Raw genomic sequence first — 19,074 nt, 5'->3', positions numbered from 1 at the left:
AGATGGAAGCCAAGGAGCAGAAAGTGACAACCAGGTGATGAAGTGTATAGAATACTAAACTTGCAGTCAGGAAGACCCTGAGCAAGTCACTTAACCTCAGTTTCCACATCTGCAAAATGGAGATAATAGCATTATTTTAGCCCCTTGATGTGAGGATCAAATAGGATGCAAAGTACTTCACAAAACTGAAAACATTAGAGAAATGCTACCAGTTGTTTTTCAGTGGAAATGGGAGATGGGTCTCATACAACCCCCAGGAGTTCAGAATCCCTGGAATGGAGAGAGCATGATGGGGCAAGTGTGCCAGCCCTTGGAGAATGAATTCGGGCAATGTGTCACTACAGTCTGTTCCCAGCCACTGTGCCAGGTGCTGGGGGATCCACAAAGCCATCTATCTCTGCCCTCGGCAAGCTTGGATTTTTCTGGGCATGGTGGGGGAGAGAAGATGCAATGTATGCGCACAAGGAAGTAAATACAAAAACATTTCAGGAGGAAGCGCTCAGGAAAGGCTCAGAAATGAGTTGACCCCTGGGTTATTTTTTAATGTGTCTTTTTTTGATCTGCCTTCCTTCCCAAATATATTCCTCCCTTCTCCCCGCTCCAGCGAGCCATCTCATATAACAGTAATTTCAAGAGAAAGAGTAAAGAATAGTTCTGTCAAACTGACCAAAACATTAACCGTGTCTGACACTGTGCAATGATTCTCATCTGTATCCCCCCCTCTTCTCCAGGCCAAGGATGATAGAACATTGACTTTTGCATTGGGGTTCTTTCCATTTGCATTTCTATAGTCACCATGTATGTTGCTTCCCTGGTTCTGTGTTTGGCATTGTGCATCGCTTCCTACAAGGCCGTATCTTCCTATGAATAATTTCTCATGGCACAGCAACATCCCATTACATTCACACGTGCCATTTAGTCGATCGATATCGACTTGGCTGTTCACCAATCGATGGCCATCGGCTATTTCCAGCCTTTTGCCACCTCTAAAAATGCTGTTTGGAAGAGTTTGCCTCCCTTGATGTAATGCACTTGGCAGGATGCCCCTCCTTGCTCGCCATCACTGTCATTGTTTGCCATCAGCCATGACAGATAGCCACCACCGCTCCCCCCCCCCATCGCTTTAGGGAATTACTTGATCTTGTCTCCCCAAGGTGTTCCTGAATGGCTCAACAGGCCAGTTGTATAGCTCTCTCCCTGTGGGCCCCCCGGATACTGCCGTGAGCCCTGATTTGCTCCTGAACAGGAATGGGAGCCACCTTTACGTCATGACAACTTCTCAGGTGAGGTAGGGGTGGAAGAAAGGAAGAAAGAAGGGGCAGGGGAGGAAGAGGGGACGTCAGAGCCTCCCTATTGCACGCCTACTGAGCCCAAACTCCTCCTCCACAGGTAACCAAATTGCCCATCTCTTCCTGCCAAAATTTTACGGACTGCCCCAGCTGCCTCCAAGCCCAGGACCCATTCTGTGGCTGGTGTGTCCTTCAGGGCAGGTGAGTGTTGGGAGAAGGGGATCGGAGTCACCCATAGTACTCTCTGAGGAAGAGGTGGTGACACTAGGAAGCCTGAGCATCCCAAATGAGCAGGTTTCTGTGGCTTACATAGTACACAGCACAGGCTTTTGTTCAGCCCATATTAATCTAGGATGGCCCTAACCACACTGGAGGGAGGTGGGGGTCCTTAGTTATAGAGGCCTCTGGGAACATAGAGAATTTCTGTGACCATAGACACTCTGCCAACACATGTGACCTCTGTCAGTTGACTTCTCATTTGCTTCCCCTCCCCAAACTGCTCCTCTTTCTGGCTTGCCTCTTTACGTGAGGAGCACCATCATTCTCCAGGCTTGATTCCTGGGCCTTCCTCCCCACCCTGACCAGGCCCTCATCACTGCCCACCTAGACTAGCGGTCACTCTCCCTGACTCCAGTCCCTCCCCATTCCCACCTAGCCTTCACACAGCTGCTAAAATAATCTTCCAAAACCTCAGGTCTCTCTAGGTCACTTCCCTACCCAAAAGTTCCAATGGCTCACCCTTGCTGACAGTCCTGCCTCCTTTCACATCAGGGCCTGCTATTCCCTGGGGAATCCAAGGGATCAGGCCTCCCATCTAGGGTAGGAAAAACTCAAAGCACAGAATCCTACCCCTGTGCCTAGATGCAGTGCCTACAGGGCAAAGATAAAAATCCTCATCCCAGCCCTTCAAGCTGGTCCAAGCTGCCTTTCCAACTGTCCCCGCTGCCTGGCCTAAGAGTACCCATCTTTGGCTGCTTCCACCACCTCCTCCCCTACTGAAGTTCCCAGAAGCTCCTTCCCTCAGTCTCTCTAGACTTCCCTGTCATAGTCACCACCGGGGGTCCCTGGCAGATGTAGTCTTGCAAGGCTACTGGGAGCACTCGTTAGCTCGGGGTGGGGAACCTTCAGACTTTGGGGGCTGTATGAGGCCTGCAAAATCATTTGCACACCAACTTCAGGCCAAGAGGAGCGGAAAGCCAGATACAACCTCCCACTGTTGGAGTTCTACAAGTTGATCATTTTTTTTTTTTTTTTTAGTTTTGCCACTTTATTCACAAGTTGCTCATTTGAATACTTGGATTAGTTAGAAAAATCAGCATCATATGAATATCTTTATATAACAAATAAAACATTAAAGAGCATTGTTAATCATTTCCCCCAACACAGTAAGTTCTTTTTTTGTAATAACCTTTTTATTTTTAAAAATACATGCAAAGATAGTTTTCTTTTTTTATTAAAGCTTTTTATATACAAAACATCTGCATGGGTAATTTTTCAACCTTGACCCTTGCAGAGCCTTGTGTTTCAAATTTTCCCCTCCTTCCCCCTACCCCCCCAGATGGCAAGTAATCTAATGTATGTTCTACATGTTAAAATATATGTTAAATCCAACATATGTAAACATATTTATACAATTGCAAAGATAGTTTTCAACAATTCATCCTTGGAAAAACCTTGTGTTTCAAAGTTTTCTCCATCCCTTCCCTCCCTTCCCCTAGACAATAAGTGATCCAGTATAAGTTAAACATGTGCCGTTCTTCTAAACATATTTCCACCTTTATCATGCGCAGATCAAATAGAAAAAAAAATGAGAAGGAAAAAAAGAGGCAAGTAAACAACAACAAAGGTGGAAATGTTGTGATCCACATTCAGTCCCCATAGTTCTCTTTCTGTATGCAGATGGCTCTCTCCATCACAAGCTTATTAGAATTAGCCTGAATCACCTCAGTGTTTGAAAAGAGCCAAATCCATCAGAATTGATCATCATATAGTATTATTGTTGAAGTATATAATGATCTCCTGGTCCTGCTCATTTCACTCAGCATCAGTTCGTGTAAGTCTCTCCAGGCCTCTCTGAAATCATCCTGTTGGTCGTTTCTTACAGAACAATAATATTCCATAATATTCACATACCACAATTTATTCAGCCATTCTCCAAGTGATGGGCATCCACTCAGTTTCCAGTTTCTGGCCACTACAAAAAGGGGTCCCACATTTTTGCACACGTAGGTCCTTTTCCTTCCTTTATGATCTCTTTGGGATACAGACCCAGTAGAGACATTGCTGGAGCAAAGGGTATGCACAGTTTGATAACCCTTTGAGCATAGTTCCAAATTGCTTTCCAGAATAATTGGATCAGTTCGCAACTCTACCAACAACGTAGTAGTGTCCCAGTTTTCCCACATCCTATGCAACATTTATCATTATCTTTTCCTATTATCTTAGCCAATCTGAGAGGTGTATAGTGGTACTTCAGAGTTGTCTTTAATTTGCATTTCTCTGATCAATAGTGATTTGGAGCATTTTTTAATATGGTTAAAAATGGCTTTCATTCTTTGTCTGAAAATTGTTCATATCCTTTGACCATTTATCAATTGGAGAATGGCTTATATTCTTATAAATTCAAGTAAATTCTCTACATATTTTAGAAATGAGGCCTTTATCATACCCTTGGATGTAAAAAAATTCTCCTAGTTTTCTGCTTCCCTTCTAATCTTGGCTGCATTGATTTTGTTTGTACAAAACCTTTTTAATTTAATATAATCAAAATTATCCATTTTGTATTTCATAATGTGCTCTAGTTCTTCTTTGGCCATAAATTCCTTCCTTCTCCACAGATCTGAGAGGTAGGCTATCCTTTGTTCTAATTTGCTTTATAGTATCACTCTTTATGTCTAAATCATGAACCCATTTTGATCTTATCTTGATCAATGCCTAGTTTCTCGATCAATGCCATACTATTTCCCAATTTTCTCAGCAATTTTGCTAAATAGTGAATTCTTATTGCAGAAACTGGAGTCTTTGGGTTTATCAGACACTAGATTTTGATAGTCACACAGTTAATTCTTTTTTTTCTTTTAAATTAAATTTTTTTACAAAATAAGGGAAAAAATAAAATAAAATAAAACAAAACAAAAGTGTCATGTGCCCAGCAGAACATTCAAAGATTCAAAATATATAATAATAAATTTCAATTTCATGAAAACATATTTAATAATAGGAGAAATTCTATTCATGAGTATCCATCTTTTCTTTGCTTCCTTGTAGATTATTCTTTTGTTCTCTGCTCAGCATTTTATACTTAAGTTTTCTCCCCTTTCATCCCCTCTACCTCTCTACCTCCCCCAAGCAAATTACACTTAAACACAGATATATTTTAATACATACATACATGTGTGTATACACCCCCAACACATATGCCCATACCCACAAACTCAGACACATATACATGTCTCTATATATATACATACATAGACCTACATGCATAGACATGCACACATATGCTGACATATATACATATGAGTAAACATTCATTGAAAATAATAATAATATGGTTGATTTATAATGTGAATTTTTCTTTTGATAGCATCTTTAAGTCTAATTTTTTCCAAGATCAATGATTACTAGTCCTACTTTTTTCCTAGTAAATGCTCCTCCTGATCCTTGTAGTGTTTCTGCATATCTCTTATTTTTTGTCTCTGATAACTCTTCTATTTTAATTTTGCTCCTTAATGACTATTTCCACACAGTTAATTCTTAACAAAATAAGACAGCTCTTATTTTCTCCACGGCAAGTAAAATTGGCAGGTACCTGAGGAACTGGCCAGTCAGGATATCCAGTCAAATTACGTTTCCTGTTCACAGTGATGAGGAAGACAAATAGGTCATTTTCCATGGCCCTTGAATCTGTTATAAGTATCCAAATGGCCCTTGGCAGAAAAAAGTTTCACCACCCCTGCCTCAGCTAGAGCTAAGGGCTGAGTCTCTTTCTTCATGAACTCATGCCCAGTGTGGGCTGGCCATAAGTGTGAGGGCCCCAAAGGACCCTAGGCAAGTACGTATAGGGGAGGTGGTGGGAATCCAGATTTGTATAAGGCCTGTGCCTATAAAATTCTCATTTCTTCTTCACACTGGCTAAAACTGAGCTCGGGAGGAAGGCACAGTACCTGAGCTGGTGATAGAGGTCTGGGACACAGTGGAGAGGACACCACGAGGTTCCTGGAGTGGATGTGCTCTGCCCTGTCTACCTCCCTCCCTACTTTTCCCTGGTATTCCCTCCTACTATGTGCATGCCTGCAGGTGTGTGAGGAAGGAGGAATGTGTGGGCTTTGAGCAGAGTCATCAGTGGCTGTGGAGCTATGGACCCCCCGAGGGAAGACGCTGCTTGGCTATCGAAAGCCTGGTGCCCAGCCAGCAGCCTCGCCAAGAGCAAGGCCAGGTAAGCTGGGCCGGCAGGGTCATCGAGTGGCCTGGGCCCAATCGGGGCTGGGCTAGGGGTTGGGGGGACATCTTAGAACTCAGCACCAAGTTCCCTTGGTCTCTCTCATTACCTTTTTTTCCTCTTCTCCATGCCCTCTGCTCCTCAGGTCACCATGGTGGTGCCCCAGCTTCCATCTTTGGCACCAGACAAGTATTTTCACTGTGCCTTCCACAACTATGAGACACTGGCCCATGTGGAAGGAACCCAGGTAGTTTGTGAGTCGCCCCCGCAGGACCAGTTGCCACCCAATGCCGAGGGCACAGGTAAGAGAGGACCAGTGCCCCAGGACATGGAGAGGATGTGGAGGGTCAGCATGAGAAAAGGTGGTGGAAGAACAGACTATGCCCTCACCTCATCCCTATGTTCTCTTCCCTAGATCATGTGACCGTACCATTGGCCCTAATGTTCGAGGATGTGTCTGTGGCTGTCACCAATTTCTCCTTCTATGACTGTAAGGCTACTGGGGCCTTGGATATAGCTGCTCCGTGAGTCCTGGGCCCTCACTCTGCCCCCTTCTGGCTATCATCCCCATTGTGGCTACTCCTAGCCCAGCCTCACCTCCTTGCACACTAGGACACACTAACCCTTGGGGAAACACAGGACCAGATCCCGCCGCCCAGGGGTTCACTCTTCTTCCCTGCCGGAGTCGGGAGGATCCCTCTTGGGAGTGGTTGGGGCTGAATCCCACCCCTGTGCCCAGGTGCAGTGCATGCGTGAGAAGCCCCTGGCGATGCCACTGGTGTCCCCAAAGTGCCTTCTGTGTGTATGGGGATGGGTGTCCAGATGGGGAGAAGACCGTCTACCATGCTCAGGAAGTAAGTTTCTCAAGAGAGCTAGAGGAAGGCAGGCCATGCTTCGCTCTTCCCTATCTCTTTGGCTCTCCGTGACCCAGTTCTCTCTCTCAGTTGAACTCTGCCCGAGGGTGCAGCAGCATTTCTGCCAACCCTCCCACTTCCACAGACTCTTGTCCCACCTCTCTACTCCAAACTGCCCTTACCCACCTCCCTTTCTGACCTGTTTCTCCTCCAGCTTAACTGAAAAAGGCCCTCCCCCTCCCCCCCACTGAGGTTGCCCTTTTCCCCAGGTAGATGTCCTGATGAAGGGCCCTGATTTCTGCCCCCATGTGGAAGGTCTGGGTACATCCCATCTTGTTCCTGTGGGCTGGGAGACCAGGCTTGCCTTACGGGTCCGGAACCTACATTACTATCAGGTATGGGGACAGGGTGGAGGGGAACGAGTGGAGAAGAAAGGAATGGAGGGAAAACTGTGACAAAACCCATAGGGAATTGCTTCCTCTTGACTAGAACAAGGCAGCCTCCTATCACTGCTGGTTGGAGCTACCGGGAGCCCTCCTAGGGCTCCAGGCCTCCCTAGAAGAGGGAGACAGGGGTTCCCAACTCATCCGGTGCCAGGCTCAGCAGGTACGCCACACTTCATCTTCCTTCCCATTTTCTATGTCCCAAACTTTCCGGTGTCTTCTTCCAGGGACCCATTCCTAGCCTTCCTCCACTTTACTTCTCCCTTAATCCCCCTGACAACGGTTACCCCCACAGTTCAGACCCTCCCCTCCACGGAAGGAACTCCGGGTGCCCATCTACGTTACCAGGGGCAACACTCAGAGAGTAGACAATGCTGCTGACATTTATGGTGAGTGGATAGGGCCCCAGGGAAGGAGGTCCCCAGGGGCTGGGGCTGGCCCTGTGGAGCCACTGGGGGCTGGAGGGGAAAGGGGTGCCCATGGAGGAGCTTAGTTCCTCCCCCTTCTCACCTTTAGTGACCCTATATGACTGTACCGTGGGCCATGAGGACTGTAGCCATTGCCAGGCAGCTGACAGGAATCTGAACTGTGTGTGGTGTGGCCAGGGCAGGCCCGTCTGTAACTACAGGCCCCTGTGCCCACCAGAAGCTGTGGAGTCGCTCTGTCCTTTGCCCAGCATCCATTCGGTGAGGCAACATCAATTCACCCCCAAAGCTGATCTTAGCCCCAAACTTTAATCCAGTCCTGACCAATCATTGCCCACCTTCCGTGATCACCTCATTCCCCCCCTCTAGGAAGAACTGTGCCCTTTCTGCCCCAACCCCTAAGCAGCTCTGCAAGCCAGCAGAGGCCAAAGACTCTCAAGAGCCAAGCCTCTGGCCCCCCTGCCACTGGAAACCCCAACCTGTCTGAACGGTGCAGTAAGAAGGGCTGGCTCTTGATGCAGAGATCCTTGGATTTGTGGCCCAACTCTGCTCGCTATGAGAGCTGGTCAAGCTGCTCATCCCATCTGCACATCAGGGACCACCTGTGTGAACAGAAGCGGCCACAAACCCGGGGACTTCTACCTTCGGCTCAGGCCAAGGATGATGAATTCTGAGATTCGGTCATGGCATCGTGCCCCAAGGTTTTGTGAGATTGACTCATCTTCATCTGTTCCTCCCAGATCAAGCCGCTGACAGGCCCCCCTGAGGGAGGGGTGGTCCTCACTATCCTGGGCTCTAACCTGGGCAGTCGCTTGGAGGATGTGACCAATGCTGTGAGCGTTGCAGGACAGCCTTGTCGCCTGGACCCGACTCTCTACCGCATCTCCACCCAGTGAGGCGACTATCGATGAGGGGTGCTTGGGACCGAGTGGGAATAGAAGTCGAGGGAAGATAGGAAGAAGGGGGGAGAGGTGCTCTAGATCCTAGAGGACTGGGGGAAGAAAACACTGTTAAAGAGTAAGAAAGCTGGAAAGGTTGGATGGCGCCAGGCCGTGGAGGATTTGAAATGCCAGACTCGGCAGGGCAAGACTGCGAGAATAAAAGCTTTTTGAGGACGGGAATTATGTCGTGCCCATGTGTACATCTAGCTCCTAGAGCAAGTAGGTATTCATGGACTGTTTGTTCAATGACTGAGAGAGAAGTGGAGAGCCAGGAAGAGGGGTGACACAGGAAAAGTTAAACAGAAAAAGAGAAGCAAAGAAATGGATAAACACACAGAGAAGGGGGAGCTCCAAAGCAGATAGAGAAATAAAATGGAGAAACAGACAGATGGAAGGGAGGAAGAGACAAAGAAAAGGAGCAAAGAGACACATGGAGAAGAGCCAAAAAGAGAGAAGTAAAGAGATGAAGAAAGAGACAAAAGAGAGAGAAAGAGACATATATATAAAGAGAGAAACAGAGACAGAGATGGACAGAAAAAGACAAGAGACTAGAGACAAAGACAGGGAGAGACAGAGAGAGAAACAGAGACAGAAACAGAGACAAAGATAGAGGCAGACACATACACCCAGACACACACAGAGAATAGGGTGTGTGGAAGCACACCTACCTTGGGGACAGAGAGCATGTGCCTTCCCAGGAGTTGCCCACAATCCTCACTTGGGTGGGTGGGGGTCTCCTGGGGACTGGGGAAGGGAAAGACCAGGAGAAGAGGGCAGCACGGATAGAACGTGTGCTTGTGTTTCTTTGTGCTACAGCATCCTTTTGTCAATCTGCGTCTGACTGGGGGTGGGGTGCCTGACTCTCCCTTGGGCCTAGCTCCCTTCTCCCTGCCCCGCTAGTCTCGGTGCTGGCTCAGACTTCTTGAGGGGAGGGAGCTGCTCCTCTCTCAGGTTCTTTCAGAAGCCTCCTCACCTCCTCCCTCCAGGATAGTATGTGTGACATCACCTGCTCCCAAGGACACCACAGGCCCCATTAAAGTTACCATCAAGAACCGTCCACCTAGCAAGTCTGCCCAGCTCTTCAGCTACCGGGTCAGTTCCTAAACCTACCCTCCATCTCCATATTCCCTCAGCACCCGGAGCTTTCTTTGCCTACCCTTCCCACAACCCTGTAGGATGGGGGCAGGGACTATGTGCCAGGCACAGTGCGAAGCACTTTACGAATATGATCCATTGGATGGATTAGAAGGAAGGGTGGTGGGGGGAGAGCCATCCAACAGTGAGGCCACATGTGAAACAATAAGGGCCGGAACCCAAGTGGTGATCCTGTCGCTGGCAAGTGGGATTTGGCCACTGGCTGCACTGGTGGTGAGCACTGGGGAGGAATGAGAAGATAGCGGCTCCGAGGGGGGCTCCAAGGTGTAGGTTACGGTGCCCCCTTCGAGAGAGACAAAGAAGGCGAAATGGAGAGTTGGAGGGGCTGGAAGGGGGTAGTGGAAGGGCTGGGATGGGGTTTGGGACCGTGGTACCATTTTCATAACCAGTGGAGGGTAGATTTAAATGCAATCGATCAAATAGATGAAGAAGCCTTTATGAAGTGCCTCTCTATTCCAGAGGCCTGGATCAAAGGCAAAACTTCCTGAGATTCATGGGAGGAGCTGCCTCAGAGGTAGCAGGTGCCTTTTCCCTGCAGTGGTGGGCCTCGGGCTAAGGCTGCTTGCCCACTGGGGAGATTTGAGCTGGATACTGGTAGGATTCCATCCCTTCCAGCTCAGAGTCTGGGATGCTGGGAACTAGAGTAGCATATCTTGCACATAGTAGGGGCTTAGACTCTTGGTGAGTAAATGGAATAAGTGAATGGAAATCAGATTACCAGGATACAGGGAGAAAGGTGAAAGAAGGCAATGGAAGCTTCCCCGTTTATTCCTGACTGATGGGTTTGGAGAAGGTTGGTGGCAAAGGGGAGGAGGGAGACGGGAGGGCTGCTGCACATCGTCTCTCTCGGAGCCAAGATCCCGAGAGCTTCTTCCCTTTGGTTCTTTGTCCTCTAGGACCCTGTCCTGAGTGCTCTGAGTCCCTGGCAGGGTCCTAAGGCAGGAGGCACGCTCCTTACCATCTTCGGGCAGCACTTGCTGACAGAGAACAACGTCAGAGCTTTCCTGGGAGATGAGCCTTGCCTTATGTGAGTGGCCTGGTGCTGCCTTCCAGGAGATGAGAGAGGCTGGGACCCAGGCCTGGCTTCCAGTCCTCAATTCTGCCACTCACTCACTCTGCTAGGCCGTCCCTTCCTTTTCTTTCTGTGTGCCTCAGTTCCCCCATCTGTAAAATCAGTGGGTTTGACTAAAACCCTTTCACACCTGAATCTAGGGTCCGCTCATCCCCTGGCTCTCTAGATCGGGCCTGCTAGTCAGCATCCTTTGTGGGGTCCAGCTTTGTCACCAGGGAAGCAGTGGATTGGGGGTGGGAGTGGGCTGGAGTCTGGGAAGGGAAGAGGGAAATGAGAACCCTCAGGCAAGTAGTCACAAAGCACTCACCCTGTCCTTGCAGCCAGGGGCCTGTGTGCCCTGAAACCATTGTATGCCTGACTGGGCCCCGGGCCACCCCTGGGGAGGCAGATCTCCTTGTGGTCTTTGGCCTGGCCCAGAGGACTCTGGCCAAAGGCCACTTCTCCTACAGACCCGACCCCCAGCTCTTGTCTGCTGAGCCCAGCGTCAGCTTCAGAGGGTGAGGAAGAGGACTCTGGGCCGGTCCCATCAGGGCTTCAGAGCTCTGGAAGCCCTCTGGGCTAACAAAGCTGGGCTTTCACAATCCTTGTGGAGTGAGGAGTCCCAGCCTGAGTGGGAAAAAGTTGGGAAGGATGGGGAAGGCAGGAAGGATGTGCCGGGTGGGGAGAGCTGTGGGGGAAGAGGTGCCACAAGAGCCGGTGGGTGGAAGGGGAGAATGAGGCTGCCTCTGACAGTCGACCCTCCTGGGATAGGGGGGGTCGAGTGATCCGGGTGACGGGGAGCAATCTGGATGTGGTACAGAGACCCCTGTTGTCAGTGTGGCTGGCAGAGGCCCCAGCCGGGCCCCAACAGCTAGAGCCAAAGCAAGCGGCAGAGCATCAGTGTGAAGACGGGGGCCGTCCCCAGGCTGCCCGACGCAGAGCCGCCTCTCAGACCTGTACCTGGCTGGAGGCGGGCCTTCTGGAGGTGAGGACACCCCCCCTGCCATCCCCCCCCCCAAGTCTTGTCCTGCCCCGGGTGATCCTCTCCTCCTGCTGGAGCCTTGACCGTCTTTTCTCCCTCCAAGTGCTCCACCGTCTGTTGGGCCAACTCCTCGGGCCTGCTCCTGTGTCCAAGTCCTGCCATCCCCGGGGTTGCCCGCCTGAGGCGGATGTTCTTCACCCTGGACAACGTCCTTGTGGATTTCGCCAATGTGAGTGGCGGGAAAGACTTCTTATACCAGCCCAATCCTCGTCTCCATCCCCTGAGCCGAGACAGGCCAGCGCACCCCTACCGCCTGAAGCCCGGCAACGTTCTGGATGTGGAGGTGACCCACCGTGGCAGGCAGCGACCGGAGGGAGGTGGGGAGGCTCAGAAAGTCTGGGCTCTAGGCAGGAGACGCAGCGCAGTGTGGGGGGGAAAGGTCTTACTCTCATGGGGATCGGACAAGGAGGGCAAGAAAGGAAGGGCCGAGACCTCAGCGTCCTTGTCCTCACTCCTCACAGCTGACCGTGAGCCCATTCCGCCAGGGCTTGAGGTCAGGTTTTATGGGAAGCAAGGAAGGTGACCAGCAGCCTCGGGACTCAGCCAAACCCAGTGAATGATGGCCTCCCGATGGAGAAGACAGCTCCGGGGCCTTGAAGAGCACAAGGGAGACTGGAGTGGGGGCCAAAGTGGTTTCAGCCCCTCTTCCCCCTTCCCCATCCTCAGGGTGAAGGGTTAAACTTGGGGATCAGCAAGGAGGAGGTCCAAGTGCAAATTGGAAAAGGCGAGTGTGTGGTGAAGACACTGACACTGACTCACTTGTACTGCGAACCCCCCATGTGGGCCCCCCAGCCCCTCAATAGCTCCAGTGCTCTGCCTGAATTCATAGTAAGTGTCTAACCTCCTCCCCCCTCCCCATCCCAACTCTTGAAGGGAGAGCAGAGGGTTTGGTTTCCATGGAAAATAGCGTATTAAGAGGGGGGAGATTTCTGGTCACATTAGCAACCATCCCCATGAGAAAGGAGTTGGGGGAAATGCCTCCCAAGGAATGGGGAAGCTGAGGAAACAGTCCCAAACACCTGACTCCCATTCCTTGCCCTCAGGTACAAATGGGGAACCTTCAGCTGAACTTGGGCCCAGTGAAATATGAGGTGGAGACCACCTTGCCCAGCTTCCCAACAGAGGCCCAGATTGGACTGGGGGTGGGAGTTGCCGTGCTCATCTCTATGGTCCTGCTCCTCATCCTCATGTACAGGTGATCTCCCATCATTCTCTCTCATTTCCCTAGCAGCCTTCTCCTCTCCCGATTCTGCCCAGCAATCCTCCTTCCTCTTTTGCTTAAACTTCGAAACCTCCAACCTCCCCTGCACCTGGTCCCAAGGTTAGACCCTCTTACAACTAGTCAATTAATCAGTAGATGAGGGAAAGAATTGTAAGTTTTTATAAGTTGCTGTGGATGTGGGCTTTCCTCTCTGGGCCCAGAGACCTTTCCAGGTGCCCCTTTCCCCAACTTCCAGGGGAGCAGTGCTGCAGAATGTCTCCCTCCTTCAAGACACAGGTGACACATTGATTTGCAGAAGGAAACCTCCAGTTTTAGGCGTGGGCCGTGTATGTGGGAATTTGTTCGGCTTGACCATTTGGCCATGGGCGTGGTTGTTACAAAGATCTCGTTCTTTTTTCTTTTTCCCGTGGGGAGAGAGAGAGAGAGAGAGAGAGAGAGAGAATGCTTGATGGTAATTGAAAAAATCAAATATAAATTTTCAAAATTCAAATTAAATACAGAAATCATATTAGCTGGTTCCTAAGATCCTTTGGTTCTGACACCTCAAGAGTCTGTAACCTTTTTGATTTCATTTCAACCAGCATTTATTGAATTTGTACAGGTCTTTCCAGCTTTTTCTGAAATCTGCCTGCTTACCTTAGAGACCAATATATTCCATTCCATGCATCTACCACGGCTTGTTCGGCCATTCTCCAATCGATGGGCATCTACCTCGGTTTCCAATTCCTTGTTACCACAAAAAGAGCTGCGAGAAATGGTTTTGTGCATGTGGGTTTTTTCCCTCTTTCATGACCTCTGGGCTACAGGCCCGGGTAGAGACATTGCTGTATCGGAGGGTTGTACAGTTTTATAGCCCTCTGGACGCTGTTCCATATGGCTCTCCAGAAGGGTTTCTCCCCATTTCTTCTCTCTCCTCATGAGTCCCTGATGACCCTGACGTCTGTCTTGGTGCAGGAGGAAGAGCAAGCAGGCTATGCGAGACTACAAGAAAGTCCTTGTCCAACTAGAAAACTTGGAGATCAGTGTTGGGGACCAGTGCCGCAAAGAGTTCACAGGTGGCTGGGCTGGGCTGGGCAGAACTGGGCTAGGCTGAGTTTGGCTGGGCTGGGCTGGGCTGGGCTGGGCAGGACTGGGCTAGGCTAGGCTGGGCTGGGCTGGGCTGGGCAGAACTGGGCTAGGCTGAGTTTGGCTGGGCTAGGCTGGGCTGGGCTGGGCAGGCTGGCTAAAGGCTGAGTTTGGGCAGAGCCTGGGCTGGGCAGTTTGGTTGGGCTGGGTAGGCTGGTGGGGACTGGGCAGGCTAGGCTGGGCCTGGCGGCTGGGCCGAACTGGCTAACATTTGGCCTGGAGCAAGCTGAGCTGGACCAAGGTTGGGCTTCTGGCTGGGCAGGGCTGGGCTGGGCCTGGGCAAGGACTGGCTGGTAGGCTGGCTTCAGGGCTGGGCTGGCAAGGCTGGCTGGGCTGGGCTGGGCGGCTGGGCAGGCAGGCCTGAGCTGGCTGGGCTGGGCTGGGCAGGACTGGGCTAGGGCTTGGGCTGGGCTGGGCAGGGACTGGCTGGGCTGGCCAGGCGGGCCTGGGCTGGGCTGGCTGGGCTGGCGGACCAGGCGGCTGGGCATGGGCTGGGCTGGGCGGGGCTGGGCTGGGCTGGGCAGGACTGGGCTAGGCTGGGGGCTGGGCTGGGCTGGGCTGGGCAGGACTGGGCTAGGCCGAGTTTGGCTGGGCCCGGGCGGCTGGGCTGGGCCGGTTGGCTGGGCTGAGCCTGAGTTTGGGCAACGGCTAGGCTGGGCTGGGCAGGACCTAGGCTGATTGGCCTAGGCTACTGGCTGGGCACAGTTTAGCCTAACCCGGGCAGCGGGCCGGGCGAGCCACTGGGCCTGGGCAAGGAACCCAGGCTAGGACTACTGGGCAGGCCCCGGCCGCCCAACTGGGCCAAACTGGGCAACTGAAGCTTGGCCAGGCTAAAGGCGGCCAGCTGGGCCGAGAGTTGGCCTAAACAAGGGCTGGGCCAGGCTGGGCACTGACTGGCAGGACTGGGTACTGGCTGGGCTAACGAGCCTAGGGCCTGGGCTGGACCTGGGCCTATGAGTCTGGCTCCAGGGGCCAGGACTGGCAGCCGTAAAACTGTCAATCGGCTACCGGTTGGCTGGGCCGGGCTGGCTGGCCGGCCAGAAACGGCCAAACTGAAGTTTGGCCTAAGGGCCTAGGACTGGGCAGGCCGGGGGCCGGCTGGGCTGGGCTAGCTGGGCCCAAAGAGCCTGGCTTTGGGACTGGGCCACTGACCTGAGGCTGGGCAAGACTGGCAGGCTGGGCTGGCACTGGGCTCCAGAGACTGGAATACCTAACCTGGGACAGGCCCTCTGGAACCTGAGGCAGGACTGCGGGAAGACTGGGCCCATCTGGGCAATGAGCTGGCTGGAGCTTGGCAAGCTGGGCAAGGACTCAGGACTGGTGGCTGGCTGACGGGCTAGGCTGGCCAGGAACTGGGCTGGCTGAGTTTGCTAAATTGGCCGCTGGCGACTAACTAGGCTGGCCGGCTGGCCGGGCAAGACGCCCTGGCGGCTGGGCCAGGCTGGCCAAGGCTGAGTTTGGCTGGGCCACAGGCTGGCAGCTGGGCCCAGGACCGCTGGCTGGGCTGGGCGGACTGGGCTGGCTGGGCTGGCCTGAGGCTGGGCTGGCTGGGCCGGGCTGGACTGGGCAGGCTGAGTTGGCTGGGCTGGGCCGGGCTGGGCTAGGGCTGGGCTGGCTGGGCAGACTGGGCCCTGAGGCCTAGGCTGGGCTGGGCGGTGGCAACCGGGCCTAGGCTGGGTGGCTGGGAACTGGGCCAAGGAGCCCTGGGCCAAGGCGGGCTGGGCTGGCTGGGCCAAAGGACTGGGCAGGCTAGCTGGCTGGGCTGGGCGGCTGGCCAGGGCTGGGCGACTTGGGCTGAAGCTGGCAGTTGGCTGGGCACAGCTGGGCTGGGCCGAGTTTGGCTGGGCTGGGCCCGGGCCAAACTGGGCTAGGCGAGCTGGGCTGGGCCAGGACTGGGCCAGGAAGCCTAGGCTGGGCTGGCTGGTGGCCACAGAACTGGGCTAAGCTGGAGCTTAGCTGGGGCTGGGCTCCAGAGACTGGCCAGGCTGGCTAGGCCAATGGGCTGGCTGGGCAAAAGGACTTCCGGGCTGGCTAAGGCTCAGCCGGCCAAATGGGCTGGGCCAAGCTGAGCTACTGGGTCAAGACTGGAGCTGGCTGGACCTGAGACTAAGGCTGGGCTGGACTGGCAGGCTGGGCTGGAGCAGGACTGGGCTTGGCTGGCCGGGCTGAGCTTTTCCAGCTGGGCTGGACAACACTGAGCTCTGGCTGGGCTGGCTTGGCCAAGCAGGACTCAACAGGCCTGGCAGGACTCTGGGCTAACTGCAAACTGGCCAAACTGGCAGCCTGGGCTGGACTGGGCTGGGTCTGGGCTGGACTCTGAGCTGGGCTGAGCTTTACTGGGCTGGCCACTTGGGCTAGGCTGAGTTTAAAGCCTGGCGCTCTGGGCTGGGCCAAGACTAACAGGCTCGAAAGCCTTAACTGGGCTGGCTGGGCGCAGGACTGGCCACCTGATTTGGCTGGCCAGCTGGGCTGGCCCAGCCTGGCTGGTTGGCAAACGCAGAACTGGGCTTAAGCCGAGTTGGCTGCCCCAGACCAAGGCTGGCCAAGAATTTGGCTGGCTGGCTAAAGGACTGGGCAGGGCCAGCTGGCTGGGCTAAGGGCGGCTGGGCTGGCTGGCCAAAGGAAAACTGGCCAAGCTGAGTTTGGTAGCTAGGCCTAAGAGCTGGCAACTGGGCAGGACTGGGCTGAGGCTGGCAGGCTGAGTTTCTGGCTGGCTGGGCAGGATAACAAGGCTGGGCTGGCTCTGCTGGCTGGGCAACTGGGCTGGGCCAGCCTGGGCCAAACTAAGCTGAGTTTGGCTGGGCTGGGCTGGGCCGAGTTTGGCTGGGCTGGGCTGGGCTGGGCTGGGCAGGACTGGGCTAGGCTGAGTTTGGCTGGGCTGGGCTGGGCTGGGCAGGACTGGGCTAGGCTGGGCTGGGCTGGGCTGGGCTGGCTGGCTGGGCGACCTGGCTGGGCCGGGCTGGGCTGGACGGCCAGGGCTGACCTGGCTGGGCCTAGGCCAGGAACTGGCTCAAGGCTGAAGCCTGGCTGGCCGGGCTGGGCTGGGCAAGCCCTGGCGGCTGGGCTGGCCGGGGCCCTGAGGGCTGGGCTGGGCTGGGCAGGACTGGGCTAGGCTGGGCTCTGGCTAGGGCTGGGCGGACTGGGCAGGACTGGGGCTGGAACGGCAGACTGGGCTAGCTGGCTGGGCTGGCTGGGCTGGACTGAACCGGCTGGATTTGGCTGGGCTGGGCTGGCTGGGCTGACTGGGTAGGCGGGCAACTGGCTGGCTGGGCCAGGCTTTGGCTCAGCCAGGCGGGCGGGCTGGGCTGGGCTGGCAAGGCTAAGGCTGAGTCTTTGGCTGGCCGGGCTGGGCCTGGTTGGCTGGGCTGGGCTGGCTGGGCTGGGCTGGCGGGGCCCTGGACCCAAAGGCTGGGCTGGCCCAAGCCAGAGCTGCCCGGCTGGGCTGAGGCAGGGCTGATGGGCTGGGCTGGCCAAAGAACTGGGCCAAGCTGAGTTTCTGGGCTACGGGCTGGGCCAGCCTCCGGCTGGGCGGGCGGCTGGCGGGCAGGACTCCACAGCTGAGTTTGGCTGGGCTGGGCGGCTAAGGACTGGCCAGGCTGGCTGGCTGGGCTGGGCAAACGCCAAGGACTGGCTGGCCAGGGCTGGGCTGGGCCAGCAGGCTTTGGACTGGGCTAAGGCCAAGGCTGAGCTGGCTGGGCTGGGCGGACTCAGGCTGCAAACCTGAATTTGGCTGGCTAGGGCCTGGGCCAAAGAGTTTGGCTGGGCTTGGGGCTGGGCTGGGCCAAAAGGACTTGGCCAGGCCGGTGCTGGGCCGGGCCGGGCTGGGCAAAACTGGCTACCGGCTGGGCTGGCTGGGCCGGAGCTGGCTTTGGGACTGGGCTGGCTGGGCAGGACCTCGGGCCAGGGCCTGGGCCGGGCTGGGCCGGACTGGGCTAACCTGGCGGCTGAGCCTGGCTGGCCAGGGCGGGCTGGCTGAGTTTGGCTGGGCTAGGCTGGCTGGGCCGGTTGGTGGGCAGGACTGGGCCAGGGCGGGCGGCTGGGCCTGGCTGGGCCGGCCTGGGCGGCCGGGCCGAGCTGGGCTGGCTGGCCGGGCTGGGCTGGGCGGACTGGGCCAGGCTGAGCCTGGGCCTGGGCTGGGCCAAGAACGGGCCAAGCTGAGCTCTGGGCCAGGCTGCCGAGCCTGGCGGGCTGGGCTGGGCGTTGGGCAGAGCCAGGCTTGAGCCTGGGCTGGCACAGGGCTGGCTAGGACCTGGGCTGGGCCCTGGGCTGGGCTGGCAAACTGGCCGGCCGGGCCTGGCTGGGCTGGGCTGGCTGGGCTGCTGGCGCTGGCTGGCTGGCCAGGGCTGGGCCAGGACTGGCTGGCCTGGCCAGGCTGGCTGGCCGGCAAAGGACTGGGCCAGGCCGGGCCGGGCTGGGCCGGGCCTGGGCAACGGCCAGGCCAGCAGGGCTGGTGGCCGGGCAACCGGGCCAAGCTGGCCGGCTGGGCCAGGCTGGGCTGGCCGAAGTTGGCTGGGCCGGGCTGGGCCGGGCTGGGCAGGCTGCTGGCCGGCTGGCGGGCCTAGGCCGGGCTGGGCCGGACTGGCTGACTGGGCTGGGCGGCTGGAGCTGGGCTGGGCTGGGCTGGACTGGGCAGGACTGGGCTGGGCTGGGCTGACTGGGCTGGTGGCCTGGCCAAGCTGAGCCTGGGCTGGACTGGGCTCCAAAGCTGGAGTTTGGCTGGGCCGGGCTGGGCGGGCCGGCGGAACCTGGCCACTAGCCTGGCTTTGGGCGGGCTGGGCTGGGCCTGGGCCAGTTGGCTGGGCTGGGCCGGGCTGGCGGACTGGGCTGGCCTGGGCTGAGGGGCCTTTGGGCTGGCCGGGAACCCTGGGACTGAGCTGGGCTGGCTGGCCAGGCCGGGCTAGGACTGGGCCTGGCTAGCTGGCACCTGGGCTGGGCTGGGCCGGCCAAGGGCCCCTGGCGGGCCTGGCTGGCGCCGGACTGACTGGGCTAGGCTGGCTGGGCTGGGCTGGGCTAGGCTGGGCTGGGCTGAGTTTGGCTGGGCTGGGCTGGGCTGGACTGGGCTAGGCTGAGTTTGGCTGGGCTAGGC

At 55.3% G+C, this 19,074-nt stretch overlaps 1 protein-coding gene across 3 annotated transcripts in view; it reads left to right on the top strand.

Moving 5' to 3' along the window:
* The window catches only part of PLXNB3 (plexin B3), a 54,988-nt gene that overhangs the window by 11,650 nt on the left and 24,264 nt on the right, over positions 1 to 19,074 (top strand). For all 3 annotated transcript variants that reach the window (XM_031944952.1, XM_031944950.1, XM_031944951.1), the window contains 19 exons: positions 1,155 to 1,283; positions 1,390 to 1,490; positions 5,589 to 5,727; positions 5,876 to 6,032; positions 6,146 to 6,254; positions 6,470 to 6,584; positions 6,854 to 6,979; positions 7,074 to 7,190; positions 7,323 to 7,416; positions 7,544 to 7,713; positions 8,193 to 8,344; positions 9,380 to 9,485; positions 10,445 to 10,575; positions 10,941 to 11,117; positions 11,371 to 11,584; positions 11,685 to 11,924; positions 12,308 to 12,469; positions 12,685 to 12,836; positions 13,818 to 13,918. In XM_031944952.1, the coding sequence (XP_031800812.1) occupies positions 1,155 to 1,283; positions 1,390 to 1,490; positions 5,589 to 5,727; positions 5,876 to 6,032; positions 6,146 to 6,254; positions 6,470 to 6,584; positions 6,854 to 6,979; positions 7,074 to 7,190; positions 7,323 to 7,416; positions 7,544 to 7,713; positions 8,193 to 8,344; positions 9,380 to 9,485; positions 10,445 to 10,575; positions 10,941 to 11,117; positions 11,371 to 11,584; positions 11,685 to 11,924; positions 12,308 to 12,469; positions 12,685 to 12,836; positions 13,818 to 13,918 (2,692 nt within the window). The remainder of the gene's footprint in view (positions 1 to 1,154; positions 1,284 to 1,389; positions 1,491 to 5,588; positions 5,728 to 5,875; positions 6,033 to 6,145; positions 6,255 to 6,469; positions 6,585 to 6,853; positions 6,980 to 7,073; positions 7,191 to 7,322; positions 7,417 to 7,543; positions 7,714 to 8,192; positions 8,345 to 9,379; positions 9,486 to 10,444; positions 10,576 to 10,940; positions 11,118 to 11,370; positions 11,585 to 11,684; positions 11,925 to 12,307; positions 12,470 to 12,684; positions 12,837 to 13,817; positions 13,919 to 19,074) is intronic.

This window comes from Sarcophilus harrisii, chromosome X (assembly GCF_902635505.1).
Source record: "Sarcophilus harrisii chromosome X, mSarHar1.11, whole genome shotgun sequence".
Lineage (NCBI taxonomy): Eukaryota > Metazoa > Chordata > Mammalia > Dasyuromorphia > Dasyuridae > Sarcophilus > Sarcophilus harrisii.
Note: the sequence above shows the minus strand (reverse complement) of the source record. Positions and strands in the feature narration are given on the sequence as shown.